We start from the raw sequence: 25,266 nt of genomic DNA, 5'->3' as shown, positions 1-25,266 counted from the left end.
CACCAGGATACTCACCTGCTAGGACTTCTGTCCGTTTAAACAGACTGTCTGAGTGTTTCTCAGTATACACATTTGTATCCTCTTCAGATGGGTCCATTTTCCTTTCTGAGTCAGAGAGGTGAACTTTCTCTTTATCAGTTTCTTCAGGTGACTGGTATGGGAAACAGGGAAATATTATACTGATTTAAGAAAATGTGCTGGAAAGAAGAAATAATGAATATATTCCAAAATTCCTTTTTTTTTTTTTTCCAAAGAATGAGTTTAGGAAACAGTTGAAATAATCAATTGTGTGATGTTTATAGCAATGGGTGAGTGTCATGATGGACCCATGTAGTTCATGGTTTTGCATAACACCCATCGCATGATCAGGCAAGTCAGAGAGCTAGTGAGTTCATAATAATCCTAAGGACATGGTGAGGTTGTTTTAGTGGACATTTCCTAAGATCTCTACTTTCTCACCACTCTTCTACCTTCGGGTCACCATCTCCCTCCGACTGCTCTAACCCAACAGCACTGCCCCAGTTCTCCTTACTCCTTCACTTCTCAACTACACAGGGCACGACGACAACAGCTCCCTTTCAGATATTCTCTCACGCCTGACTGGGCTTTTCCTGTCCCCACTCTGTGGGGAGCAACCCCCAAGCCTTACTCCTAATGCTTCCCCCTAGTCATATCACCTTCAGCAAACCCTGGACCAGGACTTCCGGGGACTTGGGTTGTGCAAGTAGCTCCTCCCTGATCATATCATACTTCTTTTCTCCACCTAGATTTCCTGACCTGTCTAATGAACGACACTCACAGGGTCTCAGACACTGCACAATGCTCAAGTAGAAATCTATGGGAATACCTCTCACAGCCGCCATCTCTAGTCAGCATTATTCCCAACAAGTCAGCAGCCTACAGGACATTAACTGTTGGCTGTACCACCTTTAACTCTACTGGTCAAGTCTAAGTAGTAATTAATTCACTGCTGAATCGGATCAGCCTCCTTTTCTATTCCCATTAATGGCGCTGTATTTTGGGGTGTTCCCAAGTTATCTATTTCGACACATTTCTTATCATATGTTATCCATGTCACAGCACTGTCAATTGGCCTCCATCTTGCTCTCACATTAACTTCTTCCCTTGGGGTCCCATTTCCACAGCTTTGTTAAGGTGGCCAGCACATCACAGCCCAGCTCCCATCCTGCATCGACCTCAGAACTGCACGTGTTGGGTAGCTTCCAGTCCTCACCCAATCCACCACTTACTCCCAGTAGAAAACCCTGTGAGGCCATTTCCACCACCTCTTCATCATCAAAAAGGATTCTTAACATCTGTGCTGTAGTTCAGTGGTCCCCAGGCTTTCCATGAAAAAAATACAGGCCTCCTACCAGAGGTTCCATTTCAATTGGTCTGACTTCAGGTCACCATCTCCCTCTGACTGCTCCAATCCAACAGCACTGTCCCAATTCTCCTTACTCCTTCACTTCTGAGCTATACAGGGCACTATGTAACCAATGCCACTATGTAGCTGGCATTGATTTTTATTGCTATTTAAGTTCTCCAGACAATTCTATAGTTTAAGAACCAGTGGGTTAGAGAAGTCCCATTCAAAGGAGTTGTTCATTCTCTAACAGTCTGAAGTTCTTGTCAGCCAACATCACTGATGAAAACACTGTCAACTTCATTGAGGTTTAAAGACTAAATGTGGCTGGGTAGGGAGCCCGAGGTGAGAGGATCATTCGAGACCAACCTGGGCAACATGCTCAGACCTTGTCTCTACAAAAACATTTTTTAAATTAGCCAGGCATGGTGCTGTGTACCTGTGGAGGATCTCTTGATCCCAGGAGTTGGAGGCTGGGGTGAGCTATAATTGTGCCACTGCATTCCAGCCTGAGTGACAGAGTGAGACCCTGTCTCAAAAAAAAAAAAAAAAAAAAAAAAAGACTGCAGACAATAATCCTCAGCTCTACTACTCTTCATAAGTTCCTGAGAGCTTCCTACCATTTTCATTAGGATCCACAGAGTCTAACATACCATGGCTCAGCAAAGCAACTGATTGCTTTCTGAAGGCCAGAGTTCATCCAAAATGGCGGCCTGCTAGTTAAGTCTAGAGGCTTAAAGAGTGTAAGAAGAAAAGACCTCACCTTCTTGGGCTGTGCAAGTAGCTCCTGTGGGACCCTGACCACATCATACTTCTTTTCTGCACCTTAAGGCCACCCTCATTGCTAGGAAGGACCATAAGCTAGACCAGGTGGATCCATTTGTACTCTAGGGTATGTAAGATTAGTAGGTCCCTGTCTCAGTCAGCAGAATGCTAGGCTTCCACTGAAGGTGGTACATAATAAAGTACAATAAAGAGTAATTGTCATTCTCAAGTTGCAAGAAACTTTGTACTATCTAAACCTCAACCTGCTATGCTTTACAAAAAGCAGAGGCCATAGAAAAACGTTCCTTTCACTGGTACACTATATGCATTGAAAAGGTCACGGTCCTCTCTATTACTATGAGAGAAGAAAATATGATAGGCCTTCCCAGGCCTTTGGGTACCAAAGTAAAGCAGAAGAGAGCAGCTCATTGGCAGTATTTTTCCTGAATTTTTTCTATTCTTCTCATGAAAAGCCCATCATTAATTGGCTGCCTGGTGGAAGGACGGACAACAGATCAAAGAATGGATTATCTGGGTTCTAGTCTAGAAACCTTTTCACTGCTCATTAGTACTGCTTTACTATCACAGGTTAGAAAAGGGAAGAGAAATCTCAAATAGGTGAATACTCAGGTTTGTGACTAAGGAGAGAGGTAAACAAGTTCTGGTGAGAAATGAAATGGACATAAGTAGTCACTGTAATATGAGAGACTGAGTTTAATTTATCCATATCCATATCATCTTTGTTCCATTATTATTACAAATCATATGGCTTCACCATGGGATTTTTGAGTCCCTAAAGTCATTTAAGAGAGTTGATCTTTTCAGTTTCCTCTGACTCAGCTTCTGATCCGGCAGGCTGAACAAAGCGTGCAATTCAGGGATCTGAGAGTATGGGAACTGAAGGGCTCCACATAACTGGAGCCGCCCTGCAGCTGGAGGTGCACAAGCCTCAAGCGGCTCTGGGTGGAAAATTCATTTTTTAAGTCAAAATGTTTTATCGTATGGAAGCAGAGGCTTGACTAAGAAGAAACCATTTTGTAATATGGAACTAATCTGAAATACCTTAACTCTTGTCTGAATATATGTGCAAAATCAATCTGCAAAAAGGCAGCAGGGATGATTAAATGAGGCCAAGTAAAGATCTGCCACATCCATGTCTGGTTGTTTGGATGCCATGGAAATGGAACAGAAGTAAAAGCTTATGAGTGATGCTCTGCTCAAACAAATAATGAGATTCCTTTTTTTTGCATTTTAGTCACTTAAATTTATAACAAACTAGAGAGGATATCTGTAACAGTGACATTAATGCCACTGTGAGACCGATTCAAAAGCAAAATCTACACTAATGGTATCCTACAGGCAATGTTCAATTCGGCTGTACCACATAAAGACCAAAATAAAAAATTTAATCATTATTATTCATGTTATTCATGATCAATATTATCATTATCAGTGCTGCGAACAGTGTTCGACACATAATGAATAGCACTCAATAAATCTCCCATAAATGGATGAATTTTTATTATTACTATATTGAACACAAATGATAGTAAGAATATAAATGTATTAAAATAGTTTGGGCTCTTTAATTTTTAAGTTCACCTGCCAAAGTTCTATATTTTTTATCTCGATCCGATACAATTACTTCCTTAAAACCAATTTTTAAAAACTTAAATTAGTGGTCAATTCATTGTTGTTAACAAACCAGAACTCTATGTCAAATTAAGTCTTGCTTAGGAAACAACTCTCTATCACTACAAGCCAAAACTCACCCAGGAGAGTTTCTTCCCTCAAGCTAGTGAGTCCTAATTGTCTCTGACTTCAACAGATTTAGTGAAGAGAAGTGGTCAAATAAAAATGTGGTAAGAGCAAAATGCATATTTAGTAGATAGTAGATAACTGTGCCACATACACTTTGAGGCATTCAGTCATCCTACCACCAACTGCACCTACACTTTTCATTTCTCCCTTTCTTTTTTTGTTTCATTCACTCAACTGATACATTGATACAGTAGCTTCTATGCAGGGATCCAGCATACGCCAGGTGAGTTGCTTTCAGTTCTCATAGGGCTCTCTACTGCCTTCCTACCGCCTGGCCTATGAAGTCTACCACTAACAGTAATTGACTCTTCTTGGTCCTACAGAGAGCACTTCAATTTGGACAGGGCTGGCTTCCTGGCTATTTCACATCTGCAGAAACCCGTCCAGCTGTGCCATTCACCATTCCAGTCACACGCACTGGGAGGATGGAGGAAGAGGAGGAAGAACAAAGGTACTCTGGGGCAAGGGTAAGGAAAGCCCACATGCATTCCTGCCTAAAGAAGGGATGATTCTTACTCTAAGGAAGGCCTGTCGCCACCTTCATCAAACAGCCTTCCATATCCATATCCTGTCTGCTGCTAAAGCTTGGCAGCATCTCATTTCTAATCAACAGATGGGTGAGCTCCAAAAGGGGATGCTTGTGCTTCTGAGTTTTCGTAAGCCGTATGTTACCCCCACACTGACTGCAAAGTCTACCACTACAGTTATTACACATGCTCATTTGGTGAACTGGCTTGGTCTCTTCTGCTCCACCAAATTCAGTTAATGCTTACAGAATGGTGACTATGTCTCAGGTGCCATGCTACATGCACTCACATTTCATCTTCTTCACAGCCCATAGGAAATGGGTTCAGAAGCTAAGAAACGTGACTGGATCCAGGATTTGAAACATAGATCTTTGCCAGACTTTAATATGCATGTTCTAACTTCAGTGGGTTACCTATTAGTGGATGGTCAGCTAACTACAATATTAATGAGGTCAAAATCACAAGTTCCAAGTTTTCATTAGCTGGTCACTTTACTCAGGTCTAATGCCAAAGTTCTTATTCTGAATAAGTCAGCTCTCAAAATGAATATATACAGATGTACCCAAGTTCATCAACATCAAGAGAGATCAAGGATTACATACTACTGATGACAGGCCTAAGAAGACTGAGAAATGACTTAGTGAGACTAGGACCATCTCAAGATGTGACCTAGAGTCTTCTAATTACGTAACCTACAAACCAGGAAACCAAAGAAACGGGGCTTTACTTCTTAACTGGGCTTCAGATGTTCCTTAAGAAGGAGGGCCATGTGAAAAATAGTTGTATATAATTTGAGCCAGGATGACAGAAATTATACGTGGGTAAATGCCAAAGTGATCAAAAAGCGTAAGGAAGAGCCATTTATAATACCAACATTAAGACCATTTGTCCTTATACAATTTTAAGTGGGGCCTTTTAAAAGAACTGTTGTGTACATAGTTCATGATGGGAGCTCCAAAAAAGAAGAAAATAATAAAAAAGGGACTGTGTGTACAGTCAGTAAAGTGGAGCATTTATAATAACCTGTTAATGCAATGCAATGGAAAATAGAACACACCTTTGTCTGAGCAGGTATCTTGTTCTGTATATTCAGCGTCGTGGTTTCCACTTTTGGAGCAGCACTAGTGAACGGTATCTTTGGAAGTGGTCGAGATGTTGTCAGCTCTGGACTCTCTACATCCTCATCAGCTCCTGGAAAAGTAAGTGAAGATGAACTGAGCATGGCAAATATGACACAGATGTCTCCATTATCAGGCACTATTGCCTGAGGTGGACACTGACAGAATCACGTTCTTTCAAAATGCTGGCTCCTTAAAACTTCAGCACAAAGCTTCCTGTGGTCTTCATCAGGATGAAGAAGTGATTTCAAAGGTGCCTGTGGGTAGTCTAGCAGGTTTTTCCTTAATAATATTATCCTCAACACTCAAGCAGCAGTTCTTTCACTTGCATGTTCCTTCTCTCCCTGCTTGACAAGATTTTTTCCCATCTACACTGAAACATGTTCCAAATAGCAATACAACAGGCTGGGCGCGGTGGCTCACGCCTGTAATTTCAGCACTTTGGAAGGGGGAGGAGAGCAGATCACGAGGTCAGGAGATCAAGACCAGCCTGGCCTACGTGGTGAGACCCCCGTCTCTACTAAAATTCAAAATTTAGCTGGGCATGGTGGTGCACGCCTGTAATCCCAGCTACTCAAGGGGCTGAGGCAGGAGAATCACTTGAACCCGGGAGACGGAGGTTGCAGTGTGCAGAGGTCACGCCACTGCATTCCAGCCTGGGTGACAGGGTGAGACTCTGCCTCAAAAGAAAAAAAAAAAAACTCACAACAAAACAAAATACAAAACAGGAAAACTCTCCTATGGCTGACTCTTTATTTCATGTGAGTTCCTGCCCACTCTCCTGGGTTTTTGTTTTGTTTTGTTTTGTTTTGTTTTGTTTTGTTTTGAGATGGAGTCTCGCCCTGTCGCCAGGCTCGATAGAGTGCAGTGGTACAATCTCGGCTCACTGCAACCTCTGCCTCCCAGGTTCAAACGGTTCTCCTGCCTCAGCCTCCCGAGTAGCTGGGACTACGGGTACATGCTATCACACTCAGTTAATTTTTTGTATTTTTAGAGAGACAGGGTTTCACCATGTTGGCCAGGATGGTCTCCATCTCTTGACCTTGTGATCCACCTGCTTCAATTTCCCAAAGTTCTGGGATTACAGGCGTAAGCCACCGTGCCTGGCTCTCTCCTGGTTTCACAGGCAGATTTTTTCCAATGGGGGTGGATACTCACTAGCTCTCGTCCTCACCATCTTCTCCACTCTGCATTCTACTCCCTCCAGGAGCATTTTCCCTGTCATCACTATTAATACTGTTTTGTTAAGGTCACCAGTATCCACAGCACCCAATGGCACTTCTCAGACTCGCCTTCCTCTAGGAGAACTTCCTAGCACTACTGCACATTGTCAAGTGCCATCTGCTTCCTGACAAATCCTATTTCTTTGGGTTCCTACAAGTTCTTGGCTTCCCCCTCAGCTCTCTGGCTATTCTAAGTCTCCTTTGCTGGTTTATCCTCCTCTACCTGAACATCAAATATCAAAGAGTATCTGAAGGTCTGTCCCTAGGCCTCTTCTTACTCTATACTTTCTCCCTCATCCATGTGCACAATGTCAATAAACGTCAATACATGAGCTAAGCACAGATGATACCTAAATTTACATCATCGGCTTTTACCACCCCTCTCAAAGTCAGACTCATATCCAGTGGCCTTCCTAGCATTTTCACTTGAATGACTCAAAGGTACAACACACCTCTGAACGTGTCCAAACCAGAACTTACGGTCCCTATGTCTTCTCCCCGTGTGACCTTGCAGTGACTGAAACCCTCTGTTCCTATACACCAAAATTCTGACTTCCTCTTCCTTACCTTGTTTGTGAATCCATTACCCAGTCCTATCAATCTTATCTTATTATCCTTCCACTCTTAACACCTTTCTACAGTTCCAGGGCCACCACTGCAATCCAAGCCACTATGACCTTTCCACGAACCACTGTACCTGCCTTCTCCCTAATAGGCCCCTGAGTGCCTAACACAGTGTCTCAGACATAACGAGCTCTGATCTGGTATTTGTTCAACAAGTGACTTTCTACCTGAGCATGACTTTTGTTTGCTGTTGTTGCCTTTTCACTAGAATAGCATTTGAGAATTTCTGACATTCAAATACAAATTCCTTTCAAGTTGATCATTTGTCAAATTTGTAACAACTCAAACAAACTCCAACTCTGTAACTCAAACTAACCAGGCTTCCTCAAACAATGAATGACAAATACCTCTAAATTCCTCAAACAAAAGAAAATGGGTATTTTCCACAGAATCATATCAATGCAATAAGCAGGTGGGAAAACAACAGGTAACATGCTGGAAATACGTGCGATGATTATGGTTCATTTCTTTCATTTTCTTTGCTTGCTCTGTCACCCAGGCCAGAGTGCAGGGGTGCGATCATGGCTCACTGTGGCTTCAAACTTGTGGGCTCAAGCAATGCTCTCACCTCAGCCTCCTGAGTAGCTGGAGCTAAATATATGTGCCACTGTGCCCAGCTAATATTAAAAAAAAATTATTACTTTTTTTTTTTCTGTAGAGACGGGGTCTCAACTATGTTGCCAGGTTGGTCTCGAGCTCCTGAGCTCAAGGGATCCTCCTGCCTGGGTCTCCCAAAGTATTGAGATTTTAGGTATGAGGCACTGTGCCTGGCTCCTGGCTGGTTCATTTCTTAATTAATCAACTGTCTCCTTTAATTTCAAAACATATATATTCATTACTATACAGAAGAAATGGCAGGGCATGTTGGAATAAATACAGGGTTTGGTATTAAAAAAGCAAACAAACCTAGTACTGGTTCTGGCATTTATTAGCTCTGTACTCTTAGGCAAGCAATACTTGAGTCTTGGTTTCTTCATCTGTAAAATGGGGCTAATAATAACTAACCCATGAAGGTACATATATATCACAAATACGTATCTCACAAACACGATACATATTTAAAGCATTCTACATAAACTGTTATGTAAATAGAGGTCATTAATAATGATGGGTCCAGAAATATAATGCTGTTATCTATCAACATTTTATATATAATATGCTTAATTCATTCCTATAATGAATCATTTTCTTACAAAGAATAAAACTTCAATGAGAAATGAAAAATTTCAACCCAGGGCTTTTAAAGACCCCCTTGTTTCACAGGAATTACCAAGATGAGTCATCAATCTAGAAGAGGGATGAATCTGTATGAGGGAAGAGATTTGTAAAATAGTAAATCCCCTTAAGCTGGCACTTTCAAAGTTAGAGACAGGGCCAGGCACAGTGGCTCACGCCTGTAATCCCAGCACTTTGGGAGGCCGAGGCCAGCAGATCATGAGGTCAGGAGATCAAGACCATCCTGGCTAACACGGTGAAACCCCATCTCTACTAAAAATACAAAGAATTAGCCAGGTGTGGTGGCGGGCACCTATAGTCCCAGCTATGGGAGGCTGAGGCAGGATAACTGCTTGAACCCGGGAGGAGGAGGTTGCAGTGAGTTGGGATCCTACCAGTGCACTCCAGCCTGGGGGACAGAGTGAGGCTCCGTCTCAAAAAAAAAAAAAAAAAAAAAAAAAAAAGGTAGAGACACATGGGCAATCTGTCTCAGATGGCTCTTCTGCTTTCGGTATCTTTATTAAAAACATTAACTCTTTTGTTTGAACCAGAAATCTGGGAGCCCCACTGAATACCTCCTCCTTCAGGTCCCACTGTTCTCCCTGTCTGAAGTAGACTACTCCAAGGCCTATTTCCACCTGGGAAACTCCAGATCACACTATCAAGTACAGCATCAATATCACTCCCTCTCTGAAGCCTTCCTTGATCTCTCTATCAGGGCACTGTTTCTGTCTCTATGTTCCTATGCTCACTCTCTTATTTTTTTTTTTGTTATTTTTTATTTACTTTGAGAAGAAATTTCACTCGTCGCCCAGACTGGAGTGCAATGGCGCAATCACAGCTCACTACAACCTCTGCCTCCCGGGTTCAAGTGATTCTCCTGACTCAGCCTCCCAAGTAGCTGGGATTATAGGCATGCGCCACCACGCCTGGCTGATTTTTGTATTTTTAGTAGAGATGGGGTTTTGCAATGTCAGGCTGGTCTCGAACTCCTGACCTCAAGTGATCCACCCACCTCAGCCTCCCAAAGTGCTGGGATTACAGGCGTGACCCACCACACCCAGCTTTATTTTCTTTTTTAAAACAACATTTTCTTTTACTTATGGTATGAATGTGTCTCCCCAAAATCCATGTGTTAAAACCTAATCTCCAATGCAACAGTATTAAGAAGAGGGACTTTAGGAGGTGAGCAGGTCATGGCGGCAGGGCCCTCATGGAATGGAATTAGTGCCCTTTTGAAAGAGGCTTGAGGGACACTGTCCCCTTTGCCATGTGAGAAAGCAGCAAGAAGGCACCACCTAAAAAGTAGAGAGAAAGCCCTCACCAGACAGCAAATCTGCTGTGTCTTGATCTTTGACTTCCCAGCCTCCAGAACTGAGACCAATAAATTTATAAATTACTCAAAGTATTTTGTTATAGCAACCTGAATGGACTATGACAACTTATAAAATAATACTTTTCAAATACATTTGCAAGTATGAATTTGGAAACACAGAAATACATAAAGGAATAAATAAAATTATCCTATCACCAGAGAAAACATTGTTAGATTTTATTTACTGAAGTGTCCCTAGAACCTAGAATGGTGCCTGCTCCCCCACGTACTGAGTGATTAAGAAATACTTCCTCAATGAATGAATACCCTCTATGTCTTCTCACCTTCTAAATGAGCTTTTCATTTTTGACATGACAGTCCCACACTGTAAGAACTCTTGTGTCTCAGAACGTTCCTGTTTCATAGTATCCTGTTTTTGTGCCATTGTTCGAACATCTGCTTTTCTCTCTGAAATTACTATGTTTTTCTGTAAATTTTCTTCTTCCTGGAAGTGGCTGTCCTCTCCCAATTTGGGGGTTTCTCTTTCTCTCATGCTACAAGTTTTTCCTAAATGTCTCGGGAGCCTTGGTTGCCTGTTTATATTGAAGAGGCAAACACTGAAAAGTGGACTAGAAGCTTTGAGCACACAGGAGAGGTGTGTCAAATGTGGGCATCATCCCCTTGACTGAAATTTTTCACTTCTCATTGCAGTTTTATTATTTGTAATACAGAGCTGTATGTTTCACTGGAGAGCTCCCATGCCACTCTCTTTGAATTGGTCCAGCTTCCCGGAGGGGAGCCTCTCAGTCCCCTACCCAGAGGGTAAAAGGACAGACTGCCAGTGTTCTGAAAACTGACTGGGAGAAGACAAGACAACTGGGGATCACACCACATTAAATTATTCTTAATCTAAGAACTTCTTCTCTCTGTTTTACATAAGGTACCCCCGGCCCCATCTGTTCCTGAAATACCCCCGGGTCCTATTTTATCCTCTCCAGATAATGAATCCCCAGGTTTCCCTCTGAGGTCAGGGAACATGAGCCCCTTTGCTGCATGACAGAGGAAAGGAATCAGGGGATCTACTTGCTTCTTAAATAGACTTCCAGCCAATCATCCTGAGTTGAACACCACTCTCACCCTCCACTGAATGCCACCGATTCCCAGATCCCAAGAGAGTAAGTCTGCTGTGTTAACTGGGTTGCTTCTTAGCTCTCGCCACTGCTAACGAACTCGGCCTTCTGAAGCCTGCCAAGTCTGTCCCCACTAGCTCATCTTCTTCCCAGCTTTCAAAACTTCCTGGCTTTTGTTCCCTTCACTGTTTTGTTTGTCCTTATCGGTTCACGCCCAATTCTTTCATTGTCGATTTAGTTGCATACTGACAGGTATGACAGTAGCGTTCAATCTGCCATCTTTAACCAAAGGTCTATATTTTAACTCTTACATTTTAGTTATACAGCCCTTTCCTATACTATGTCACCCCTCACCAGGTATCACAATGATTATTTCTCATGTTTGTATTTCTTTCCTTAGACTCTTGGTCCCCTACGGACAGAGACCAAGTCTTTCTTATCTCTGTGCCCCAAGAGCATGGCACAGTGTGTGGCACACAGCAAATGCCTATGAAGGGCTTCCTGCTTGCTAATGCCCATACTTGAGCCCACATATAGAATGTAGTCCTATCTCCTTGCCCAGGAAGTCCCCTCTGGGCCTTCAGTCATCTCTTCCAATCCACTTGCTTTTCTACCGGATAGTTGGATGGTAGAAGGGACAGATGGTACACTGGTCAAACCCCGGGGTATTTTTAAGCTGGAACCGGGTAATTCTAGAAGGGGTTTATGACACAAGGAGGCAGCACAGCAAAGGAATGAAAGAAAACACACTCTCACGCCCAACTCCCTCGCTTTCTCACTATCCCAGCTCCATTGCCTTCTTACAGTGTGACCTGAGGCAAGTGAATCTCTCTGTGCCTCAGGTTTTCTTGTGGGAATAATGGAAATACTAATAGAATCTATCCTTTCAGAGATGTTATAGGGATTAGAGCAGTTCCTGACACACAGTTAAGAGCCTCACAAATTTTAGTTACAAGTACTGCTGCTTCATGCTGAAAAACACCACTCCCAGTTCAGTGTAATGTGGTTTCCAAAGTTAAGAATGAAGTTCTTTCATTTCTTCACAGCAGTGATCTGCCTAAGGCTAGGGCCACAGCACAAGCAGTGTGGGCCCATGTTTAAGCCTCAGCTTGATCTAACTCATCAGTGGGTTTAGGATTTCAAATGACCCACCCTAACTCTCTTTTACTTGGATGGGGGCTGGGAGTCTGTAGAGGTTGGCAAAGTTATTTTGTTGATTTGCGAAGACTGTCTTTAAGTTTAATTTAAAGAAAACTTACTTTAAGCGTACTGTTTTCTTTAAATTAAACTTAAGGTCAACCTTAGCGAATCAGCAAAATGACTTCGCCAACCTGTATACCCACCTAACAACTCTTGGATTCTAAGATCTGTGAAGTAGGAACAAAAAAGGTCCATAGTTATTATTTCCTGGGACATATTGAAGATGACAGTTACAAAGCACTTTTAAGGTGCTAAAAAAAAGAGGTGCCATGAGTGAAAGGTATTTATAGAGTTGTGGGCTATGAAGAACAACTCTTTTCACACTCATTCTGCGTGTGTGATATATATCACTCTCCCAAGAAAAACTAGAGTTATTTTTACATTAAGATTGCATTGTAAGCTCATTGTTACTAGGTCAGCAACCACCTCTCTTGTCTTTCTCAGACTTTCTGCTTTTCAACTTAAAACATTCACTCTTACATGGCTAGATTTCTACCAAAGACACAACTGATTTTAATTTGTTCTGGGTAGCCCAGCTCAATCTGATCGCAAAAGTTATACTGAACACAGATGTCTAACCATCTGTTGAATCTGTTATAAAAAAACCCTAAAGCAAAAAAGGTCTGGATAAGTCTTACCCACCATGCTGCTGACCACAAATTTCTGACTTGACTATTAATTAAGTATGTGGAAAGCTCTTCCCTTTTTTGAGCTTCTTGGGGGTTGATATAACTTTGCTGTGTCCCCACCCAAATCTCATCTTAAACTGTAGTTCCCATAATCCCCACATGTTATGGGAGGGAGCTGGTGGGAGATCACTGACTCATGGGAGCAGTTACCCTCATGCTGTTCTCATGACAGTGAGTTCTCACTACATCTGATGGTTTCATAAGGGGCTTATCCCCTCTTCACTCATACTTCTTCTCTCTGTTGCCACCATGTGAAGATGTACATGTTTGTTTCTCCTTCTGTCATGACTGTAAGTTTCCTGAGACCTCCCCAGGCAGGCTGAACTATGAGTCAATTAAACCTCTTTTCTTTTATAAATTACCCAGTCCCTGTGTTGTTAGCAGGGTGAGAATGAATTCATACAGGGGCCATACCAAGAACAGGGGAAACATTCATCGATTATGGTAGATTGCAAATGTGACCAGAATCCCTTAATCCTCCTTGTACATACATATCCTCTGCAAATGTGACTTCATGAATCCTTTCACTAAGAGGTAGAGTCTGTTCTGGCCTTCTGACTTGCTTCAACCAGTAAAATGTAGTAAAAGTGATGCTGAGCCAAGTTCTAAGGCCTGGCTGCAAGAGGCTTTGCACACTTCTACTTGCTGTTTCTGTGAAAAAATGGCTTGCCTACTAGAGAATGAGAGACCACACGAACTGGACCCAAGTCTGCTCAGCTGCCCCAGAGATATGAGTACCCAAAAGCTACAAACCTAATCTAAAGCTGTACACTCAACCGGCAGCTGACCACTGACATGTGAGGGAGCCCAGCCCACCCAGCCTACATCACCAACCTACAGAATAATGAGTTAAATGAATGACTGTTACTTTAAGCCACCAAGTTTTGGGGTGGTTTATTATATAGCCTTAGAGTAGTAATGGATTACTATTAATAATATTCTAAGGAATCTGAGGATGTCAGTACATAATCATTTTACTTGACTGCTGCATTTTCCTCCTACAATACCCTAGGAATAAAAAAGTGTAACTCTTGGTCTCATCTACAATTTTTAACATAGGGTAGGTGGGTTTATGAAACCAGTGTTTGAGGGATTTCTTGAAGGGTGGTTTCCATGACATCACCCTGAAAGTCTGAATAATAAGATTAAAAGCTACTGTTGACAGAGCACTATGTGCCAAGTCCCCAAATCTAAGAGCTTTAGATGTGTCAACTCCCTTTTAATCCTCACAATTCTATGGTAAGGACCACTGTTACTTTCCATTTTATAAAGGAGGAAACTGAGGCTCAGCAAATAAATTCTCAAGATCTCACAGCGCAAGCGGCAGAGCGAGCTAGAATTAGCAACCAGGCCCTTTGATTCCAAAGACCATGCCCTTAACCACTGTGCATCCCGCCTGTCTCCTTGAAGTAAGCGCAGTAAAATGTGTGTGTGTGCATGCCTGGAGAATGAGGTCCGGTGTTTAGCAGCAGCCACCTTACCCGAGCCAGATGCAGAAGCATAGTCGTCATCATCAATAGGATACACTCCTGAAGCTTCTTCAATGGAGCTGTTGTCAAGGTACATGTCTTTATCGGATGTCAGCTCTGCTCTCTGAGAAAGGAAAGACAAGGGAGTCAGGTTGATGAGAGATTAAGAAACACACTTGTGTATTTCATTGTTCAGGTACATACTGCAGTGACCACCCCCTCCCACTCCCATGGTCCTCTGAATCCACACCTCTGGCCACAGTTTTCCTCAGGCACCGTGACAACTTACAGCAATTTGAGGGGTGAGCACGGATTAATGCCTGCAAGGGAAACCTACACAGCTTAAACCAGTAGAATGAAAACAGTTCAGAGATCTAAACTCCTATCTTTGGCTTATTTTGTTGTATTCCACTAAACTTACCTGACTTTCAGCCATCCCAATGCTAGTTATAAGCCATCTTGGGCATTCTCTTTGTCACTCCCTTACTGGAAAGGGAACGAAACACTTAGGACTTTCTTGGGGATGTATGCAAAGGTATTACGGCTTAGCTTAGGCTAAATAATCACCCAGGGATCCATCAAATCCTACCAGTGCTTGCAGGCCTGGCAATGCTCAGAACTTCACCGCTACAGATGAGAGATCCCCAGTCACATGGGTCCTCGGGCCATGCAGGCCTTTCTACCCCAGCCCAGACCTGTGCTGAGGCCAGGCACAGTGCCCGGAGAGGAGCAGTGCCTTTGAGGCTCACCCGACAGGGAGAAAGCCCACTGCACGCCTGCTTCTAGGGCTCATGGGCTTAGCACAGCCTTAATGACAAATACAGATAAACCCACATGAGCATTCTTTTTCTGTTACTGGCAACTGGTAATAGCAAATCACACGCTTAATATGGAGAGGGATCAGTCACTAAGTATACCAGTTCCATAGCTTCTTAACTCTTCAGTAATAGTTTAGTATTAAAATTCTACCTAATCCTGCCAAAAGAAGAAATTGCATGAACTGGAGACAGAGTAGAGGTATAAGACTTTAAAAAATGGTTTTAGTAAATTGATATTTTACTACCATTATCTCACAAAAGCCCAGAAAAAATAAATAAATAAATAAAGCAGACAGGCAGCTTTTAAATAACTCTTGTTTGGAAACAGGCAACATTCATTATTGTTGTATTTTTAAAAATCATATAGAATGTTTGTTCTTAACAGAAATTATAAAATAATGTTTCCCTTACTACATTGGCTTTCATTACATTTAATCTTAAAACTTTCTCTTCTAGCAGTCCCCATGATTGGAACCTTCTTAAGAGGACAGGTCCAGCCCTCTGTAACAGTACCACTTTATTTTCTCGGGTTTCAGCGGTTGGCTAGCAAGGCTAAAGTATTTTAAACCTGAGCCCACATTCTCCACCAGGCCTCAGTGCCAACTGACAGCAAAGTACGGGAATCTTTTTTGTTTGAGCTATCACACTGGTGGATTCTGAGAACTGAAACCTTAGGGACTGGTGGTGTTCTAGTGGCCTGGACCACCCTGAGCCAAGAGTGTGCTGCAACTTTTCTATTAGAATGGTCAGAACTTAACTCTGCAATCTGACACCACCCTGTGTTACACTGGTTTCCAAGGCTATCACCATTCCAGATTGTAATTCCCAAAGCTTGTGAACTATGTCAGGAGCCCTGTGTTCTACAGCTCTATCATCAACTGCCTCCTCTTAGGTTCTCAGCTCCTTTAAAGGCAAGGCTTCCCTCCCCCAGTCACAGTGCCTAGCATATAGTAGGTGCTCAGCAAACACTGCTTGGGTTGAACCACTTTTTGTGCTCCCATGTAAAAGCCATTCTTAGTCCTGCTTGTCTTAAACTTTGTCCCATTTACTACCCCTGGAGAACCTCCTGGTTTCTTCTCTCAAATCCTGTCTACTATGAAACAGGCTGTGACTTCTCCACTCCTTATACAACTCCTAATTAGAAAGTACTATTTTAGGCCGGGCGCGGTGGCTCACTGTAATCCCAGACTTTGGGAGGCCGAGACGGGCGGATCACGAGGTCAGAGTTCGAACCATCTCCTGCTAACACGCGCGTGAACCCCGTTCTCTACTAAAAATACAAAAAAAGCTAGCCAGCGCGACGTGGCTGCGCCCTGTATCCCCATGCTACTTAGGAGGCTGAGCAAGGGAATGGCGGTAACCTGGGAGGCAGAGCTTGCAGTGGAGCTGAGATCTGGCCAATGCACTCCAGCCGGGCACAAGAGCAGACTGCCACGCTTTGCCTTCTCAAAAAAAAAAAAAAAAAAAAGGAAAGCACTATTTTAGGATTTTGTAGCCTATGAACAGTTTAAGACATAAACCCTCACTGTTACTTTTCATTGTTTCATGTGTATTTTTCTTGCCCCTCAGCAGAGTACAACTCATTGAAAGCAGGTTTTGAATGACCTGTGTGTGTTCTCTGTCCCTCTCAAAATGCATGGACACAAAATAAATATTTGACTGAGATTACTTAAATCAAATTGGCCTTGGACTGAGGTTTCAGAGTTACATGTCACAAGACCTCCAGGATCCTTGTAGTTTAAAGTCTCTCCATTTTAAGCCTAGGAGACCATCTGCCCCAAAACTCCCATAGCTTGCATTGCATCTATTTAAGTAACCTAGAGTCTTAAGAGTAAGCAAAATATTCCCTTTCCATATTAGAAACTTGCTTCCCTTTTCTTAACATCGAATGACTTTCATTTTCCTCTTGGCTCTGTCAGTGAAGTTTGATGTGGCAAGGAGAATACTGAGATACTTAATCCCTATGTGTAAATTGAATTTCAATTCACTAGACGACCCAGTTGTCTGGACTAACACATCTGTCACGCTACCAGGCAGATGGGCCAAAAATGTCTCCCAGAGAATTCTAGCCACCTCACCGTTCAACCACACTGGCAGGCTGACAAGCCAACTGACTTCCTGGGACAGCCGTCAGGCCTGTATTTCAACAAGACTTGGGGTGGAAGTCAGGGTGTGTCTAGAGAAGCTGGCTTGCCATCAGCCACTCAGTTACTTGGGGTCTACCGGGCTCCAGGGTGGTCTCTGGGCTGACCAGATGTTTAATGTGCTTAAAGGTAGCCAAAAGTGTGTTTCTCTATGATCCAGGGTGGTGAAAATAATTCTGACATCAAAGTTCTCTCCCACTCTGATTTCAGGAGCACCAAGAACACAGGAGAAATTACCAGTATCTTTCCATAAAGTCCAATTTAATATAAAGCAGGGCCCTTTTCACTCTGTAGCAGATAATGAATACCTTGATTGTCTTTCCCTTTAAAAAACAAAAAATAAAAACCCCTGCGCTCATGACAAATTCCTTTTATGAAGACTCCACGCTCTGTTCTGAAAGTGTTTCTGGAATGAACATGCCTAGGACGGGAAATGATTTATGCACCAATATTCCCTTAGGACAAGAAGACAAGCATCTCCTCGAGGCCATGAAAAGGGGTGATTCAAAACTATCGATTTTACACCTGGCAAAATGTGGTCTGCTTCACGGAGGAGAAAACCTCGGGACATACTCTGCACACACTCCCTTACTCAGTGGGACCCTGACGCTGGACAAAAGCAACTGGAAGGGAACACACAGAAGCACAGAAGTCCAGAGCTGCAGCCTGGCTGTAGGGTGTCATAACGAGGCTGTTTAATTTGGGACTGACCATCGTTGTGAGGCAGTGCCAATACTGTTGGCTAACAGGGTCCAGAGTATGAGCTGGGAGAAAAACAAAGCTGGTCTTTCAGACCTTTCCCTTTTGGCTGATGCAAGATGTGAATACAGGAGAGCAAAGGGAGGCTGTGGAAAGCAACAAGGTACAACCAAGAGGAAAATGTGCAGCAGACAGATAGAGGGTTCTGCGTAATGCCACGTTCAGCCAGGGAAACTGAAGCACTACACTGCCTCCACAGATGAAATTCCCAGAGGAGAACGCACATCCAATTCAGTTGTGTAAACCCACAATGCCGAGAAGGAAGGTAAGATACATACTTGTCTCCTATCTCCACCCCTTTGCCTCTGGCCCCCACAGCTCTGGCTAACTCATCATGTTGGGCCTGGACCTGGACTAAGGCCTCCTGACCTGGTCACTGCCCGTGTCTGTGTCTTTGAAGCCATTCCATGCAGAGAAACTGTTCTGGAACTCAAACATCATCGTATCACTCTCCTGCCTTTATTGGCTCCCTGCCACATAGAGGATGACATAAAAACTCCTTAGCTGGGCCTAGCACAGTGGCTCACGCCTGTAATCCCAGCACTTTGGGAGGCCAAGCTGTGTGGATCACCTGAGGTCAGGAGTTTGAGACCAGCCTGGCCAACATGGTGAAACTCCTTCTCTACCAAAAATTACAAAAATGAGCCGGGTGTAGTGGGATTACAGGTGGTGCCTGTAATCCCAGCTACTTGGGAGGCTGAGGCAGGAGAATCACTTGAACCTGGGAGGCAGAGACTGCAGTGAGCCGAGACTGCGCCACTGTACTCCAGGCCGGGAGACAGAGCAAGGAGACTCTGTCTCAAAAAACTAACAAACAAACAAACAAAAAACCAAAAGTCCTTAGCACAGAAGAAAGTTCTTTACCAAGTGGCCTCAGCTGCAGTTCTCGTGTCAGCTGCTGCTGCTTCCTCTGCCTAAACCCCAGGCACCAATACAAAAACACCAAGAAGAGATCTGGTGACACCAATTTCCTTCATATTATACCCCTAAGAGGAAAACTCCTTTAGGATGGAAAATTGAGGAAAGCGATGGTGATCTAGGCCTTCCACATTTGATGATAAAAATTTAGAGTTTAATAAAATGATTCAGCCCAAACTTCTATGGTAGTTGTATAAAAATGACAAGAACAAGCGTTAATTCAATACACAAAAGATCAAGTGTCCTGGAGTCTTGGATTTAGTCAGAAACATCACAAACCTGTCCGTTTTCTCAGCAAAGATAATTTGTAGGACAGCAACTGAACAAATCTATTTGTTTGATTTTTCTCTTGTAGATTTCTCAACCTACAATGAACAAATATCATGTTTCAAAACTGCCAGTGTGGAAATCTGTTATTTAGAAATTCAAGGCCTTGCTTGAAAAACACAATGCCTTACCCACTAAGCAGAGGTCCTCCACATGCTTTCAACCAGTGCGACCAACACAGTGGTCAAAATAATTAAAGCTCAAATTAGTAAATGTCAAATTTACTTTATGGTTTTAACTTGGGTTAACAACGAAAGCAGAAGGTAGAAAACTTAATTATGGACAACTCAGACTCCCAGATCCAACTTTCAGAAAATTAGCCTTTGAACATAAAAATAAAATATCGATGTGGCCTAATAATAATACATTTCCATATCACATCACAGACAACAAACACCTAGATGATGCCTCTGTTTTACGGTAAAGGCACATCCAACCCCAATTACGATTCAAATGTATATTAACTTTTATGATGATTACAAAGTGCCAAAAAGGTTATAACTGTGGCTTATCTTTCCATAGGTGACTCAGTAAACTATTTTATTACTAGCAACACACATTGTAAAGGAAATAATAATTAGCTAAAAATTTCTTTCACCCACACAGTCACTCAGAGATGATATACCTGTCCTTAAGCTAAACTTGCCAATTCTGGCTTATGTCCAGCCCAAAGGAACATATAATTTTAGAGCTTGACTGGACACTAGAGTCACCAAGATTACTGATTTATTTCAAAAATGAAGAAACAGAACACCAGAGTGGCAAAATAGCTCAAAAGTCCTCCGATCCTGCTGGTGGCCAAACTGGAGCCCAAAGCTCTTGACACCTAAGTGTGGGCTCCTGCTGCTGCACTGTAATGCCCCACAACATGAGTGACACCAGACCATTCAGCCTCGGGTTCAAAAGGATTAGCTGAGGCTGTTAGGTGTTTATTATGTGCCAGACATTTTGTGCTTAGCATTTTATAAGCATTGGCTCATCTAATCATCTCAACAATCTCCAGGGCCTACCCAGGGAATTGCTGCCTCAAGTCACACAGCCCGAGAAGTAGGGACTTGGGACCTCAAAATGTGTGTCACTGAGCGTGTTCAACATGCTGGCTACCTCGTCCCTCCCTTTTCCTGTGATTCACACATAATAATAATAAAGGACTGGGGAAGAACCACAATAAGGAGCAGTGTTGAACTTGGCTTAATTCAGCATTTTCAAACTTTGATCATGGAAATTCTCCCTCCAGAATACCGATTTAACATCTTTCAGAACTAGCATTCTTGACATCATAGATGGGGAAAAAAATTGCACTGAGAGTTCCGAGTTCTGGCTTAACAGTTACTTATCTGCCTAATGCCCCTCAAATTTCCTACATGGAAGATGCCTGGAGCCATGTACACCAATTGTCATTCATTAATTTTCAGTAATACCATTTCTAACAAGCAGGTGCTCCATGCAAACTAAACATGTAACAGAAGGAAAGGGCCCTTTGTTTACTGTGGGAAAAAGATACTCTTGTCCTTGAATATGTTAGATATGGCTGACTTACAAGCATACACTGTTGTCTTTACTAGCACTTACTTTAAGCGTTTGTTTACAGAGAACTATCTAGTATGTAGCAATTTCCTAGGCTTACCTTATTATCCTGTATATACATACAAACCATCCATGGAAAAAACCCAAAATCAAGAGTGAGGTCACACATGAAACAAAATTCTTAACTCCCCCTACATAAGAAATTCTTAAGAAAGGTCTTTAGGCTGGGTGCAGTGGCTCACACCTATAACCTCAGCACTTTGGGAGGCCAAGGCGGGCAGATCACCTAAGGTCAGGAGTTTGAGACCAGCCTGGCCAAGATGGTGAAACCCCCTCTCTACCTAAAATACAAAAAGTTAGCCAGGCATGGTAGCAGGTGCCTGTTATCCCAGCTGCTTGGGAAGCTGAGGCAGGAGAATCGCTTGAACCCAGGAGATGGAGGTTGCAGTGAGCCAAGATTGCGCCACAGCACTCTAGCCTAGGTGACAGAGCCAGACTCCATCTCGAAAACAAAACAGAAAAAAAGAAGGGTCTTTAGTTCCAAACTGCTTCAAACATCTTAGATAGTTCTTAATTCATTATACAGAAAGCTGAAGTCTCTTTAAGAAGCACTTCAACATCCCTTCCACAGAGCGGGAATGAATTCAAATGATTTACTCATGCATATTAGGAAAACAAACCCAAAGCCGAAAAAATAATCAGGTTACATGAAGGTAGAGCATGTAAGTCAGCCATATCTAACATATTCAAGGACAAGAGTATCTTTTTCCCACAGTAAACAAAGGGCCCTTTCCTTCTGTTACATGTTTAGTTTGCATGGAGCACCTGCTTGTTAGAAATGGTGTTACTAAAAATTAATGAATGACAATTGGTGTACGTGGCTCCTGGCGTCTTCCATGTAGCTTCACATTTGAGTGGAAAGGAGGCACAAGGATGCCTGGGCTAGTCATAAAGACGTCAAGTCATAGGCAACTTTAGAGAAATTCCTCTAGTTCCATGAAGCTTCTGAAATGACCCAAGGTCTGGGAGGTGACAGAATTCCTACTGTAATTATTCACAGTCCTTGAAGTCTGAACCACTCACTTGGAATGTGCCACTGATGTTGGCTGCTCCTGTTGGATGCCTCTTACAGACTGGGGCTCTTCTCACACCACGGAGAAAGTAAGTTCCTTGAAGACGCCCAAGACCCAGGCCTGAGCCTGATGCTTTGTGCGTCCTCTCCCTTGACTACCATTGTGTTCTAGGAACCAACATATGGTAAAGGCTCAACAGAGAGGAGAAGAAGTCCTTTTTTCAAAGGGGCTGAATCCAAGCTTTACGCCATTTGGTGAAAGGAAATCAGGCCCTTTAAAGAAACTACCTGGTTACCCCAACTGGGAAAACAGATTAATGTTCTCTTACATGGTCTCTTTTTTAAAAAGCTGGAATTCAGCCTTATTCTGTGAGGGGAGCTGCCAGAAAAGGTAAATGTGACCTTGGAAGAAACCCTGGGCTCATGAAGATGGTCTCCAATGAGCCAGGCATGGCTCTGGTCTTTGGAAAACATTTACATGGCTGAAAAGAGTATTAAAAAGTAACACCAAGTTAGGGTACTTAACTGTAGAAATTCTCCTCTTTGTTTAAAAAAAGAACTAAACTTGGTTCAGAGCAGTTAGATTTCCTAAGCCAACGAAGCGCCAAATAAAATCTCTGTTTCGTAAAATGCTCAGTGCAATAATCAGTATTAACCTCCCCCACCCCGCCCCCCAAAAAAACTCCTGCCAGAGGATTACTTGGCACATCTAAACTTGTAGTCATGATTCAATATAATCAATATCATTTTCAGAAAGAGGCCTTGCTGTATGTACATTGGGGCATCTGGTGCTGTAAAATGATTTTTCTTCCTACAGTGTTTGTTTATTGATTCTACAGAACAGTACCTGGCGCAATAAGTGGTTTGTTGGGTAAATTTAAAACAGCATCTCAGATATGATGATCCAGAAAGATCTCATATGCTTATTTAACTGAATGATGTCCCCTTCCCCTGTCCCCAAGCATCACGACACATAAAACAGGATGCACCCGCCCTCACCCTTCTCACTTCTCTTCAATCTAAAGCTTGGTAACAATGCGCAGCCCTGGGTACACACACTCGCTGAGTCTATGCTCACCTCCCAGTCATCACATCACTGGCATATCATTCTACAAACTCATGTCATCCAAACCCCTCAGGTGTTCCAAGCCATCATCTCATGACGAACCCTTAACTGAATAAAACCAGCTAAAAGGAATCTAAACCTTTGCACCCAAACTCTTGACACATTTCATACTTTTTAACCAAAATAATTACAGAGACAGCTAATTAAAAGCCAAATATCCCACCTGGAGAAATAGTCACATTATGCCCTTTTGTTGCTTTTGAATTTCAAAACACTTGCAATACGAAGTCCCATCAATACATTTTTTAAAAACATGCTTCATGAAACTGGTGTATTGCTTACACTAAAAACAAACAAACAAGAAATCTTCCTCCTCAGCTACAAGGATAAAAGGCAACTGGGGGAAAAAGCAAAGCAGAACACACTGACAATTCTTACTTCTGTTTGGGGTGACGGGTTCAGATTCCTGATCCAGAGAGAGAAGGGAAGCAACCTTTGTCTTGAATTAAATTTTCTGGCAACAACAGTAGGGATGTATGAGGCAATGTATACTAAAGCAACGCCTGGGACTTTGAGTGGGATTATGTTGAATATGCATGACACACAAAAGGAAAATGTTCATGACTTACAGATGTGCTCCGCATTGAGATTTCTTCCTTTTTTGGAATATCAAATAGAGGGAAGCAAGAGGTTTGCAGCCATGTTATTATAGGCATCGCCGCCTCTCCCCCTCCCAAACTAGAATATTCCAGTATTTATTTTGCTATCCATATGACCACAGTTTAGACTAGAGTAAAAATAGAAGCTGTGTGAGCCTAACCTGAAAAGCTCCAAGTGCTGTAGAGGGTCAGCATTAATAAATTCTAACTGAAGTAGTGAGATTCTGTTTCCTGGTGGAGTTTGGCAAGGGAAGGGGGGAAAAAGATATTTGGAATTTATTTCGTATTCAGAAGTGTTTTGTAAAAACTACCATAATGGAACAGAGTCCAAGTCAAGCACAGGAAGCCAACAGGCTCTGGTTTAGATTTAATAATTCACTTTAAGGGTTTTTCAACTGCTACAATTCTAGGCCCCAAGGCATAACCACATATATTCTCCTCCCTATACAGGGGCTGACAAAATGCCTCAGAAAGCTTATAGGACAGAAAAATGAGAAAGACCTTGGGGCAAAGGGCAGACCACACCTTTCCAGGCTTCAGCTCAGGTTGAAGAAAGCATCTGAGTTCTGAGACTTGCCACAGTCAATGGATAGAATTTCCAAGCAAGCCTGCGTTTCAGAGGTCTGAGCTAGAACTGAGTCTGAATGTCAATAGGAATATGGAACACACTGCTGCTGGCCTGTAAAAAGAAGCCTTGACTATTTAAAAGATGCCAAGTAACAGAAATTGGCACAGACAATTTGGAAATCACATTGGCAATGTGTTTTAAGAAGCTATGAAGCCAGGCGCGGTGGCTCAAGCCTGTAATCCCAGCACTTTGGGAGGCCGAGACGGGTGGATCACGAGGTCAGGAGATCGAGACCATCCTGGCTAACATGGTGAAACCCCATCTCTACTAAAAAATACAAAAAAAAAAAGAAGCTATGAAATCTTTTATACTATTTGACCAGATGTTTCTTCTCCCAGGAATTATCCTAATGAAATAAAAGTTAGGGTGTTTACTACTGCATTAAAGACAAATCAGGGAGACAATCTCAATGCCCACTATAGGGCAGTACTATGTCTAGTACATTATTATGCATGATATATTAGTTTTTTCAACACGGCCATTAAAAATCATACACCACATAGTAATAAGTAAAAGTATAACAACAAATTAAATTTAAAAAGCATACATTAATTTTTTCTAATATTACAACTATATTGCAATTTCATATACATTTGGCCAAGCACTGAAAAGGGAATGGAAAAAGAAGAAGAAAGATAACTGGTTAGGGTGGTGGATTTGCATGTAATTTTTTCCTAATTGATATTACAGCTACATTTTTGGCACTATAATGTTACTAAAAGCACAGAAAGCACAAGACCGATAAAGTCATAGACATGAATGACTTGGAACCAGCTTTCAGACATCAACTATGCAAATAAACTTTTGAAAATTAATTAACAGCGAATATATCCAAACACAAGACACACACACACACACACACACATATATATAATATATATTATAT

The 25,266-nt window shown here is 42.4% G+C and overlaps 1 protein-coding gene across 2 annotated transcripts in view; it reads right to left on the bottom strand.

Annotated features, from left to right (window-relative positions):
• Positions 1-25,266, bottom strand: part of SDC2 (syndecan 2) — a 127,649-nt gene that overhangs the window by 3,261 nt on the left and 99,122 nt on the right. For both annotated transcript variants that reach the window (XM_017875287.1, XM_017875288.1), the window contains exons 2-4: positions 14,475-14,586; positions 5,537-5,670; positions 16-151 (exon numbers count right to left, since the gene is read on the bottom strand). In XM_017875287.1, the coding sequence (XP_017730776.1) occupies positions 16-151; positions 5,537-5,670; positions 14,475-14,586 (382 nt within the window). The remainder of the gene's footprint in view (positions 1-15; positions 152-5,536; positions 5,671-14,474; positions 14,587-25,266) is intronic.

The sequence above is a fragment of the Rhinopithecus bieti genome, unplaced genomic scaffold (genome assembly GCF_001698545.2).
Source record: "Rhinopithecus bieti isolate Rb0 unplaced genomic scaffold, ASM169854v2 scaffold_8760, whole genome shotgun sequence".
Classification (NCBI taxonomy): Eukaryota; Metazoa; Chordata; class Mammalia; order Primates; family Cercopithecidae; genus Rhinopithecus; species Rhinopithecus bieti.
This window is presented reverse-complemented; position numbering and strand designations above follow the sequence as displayed.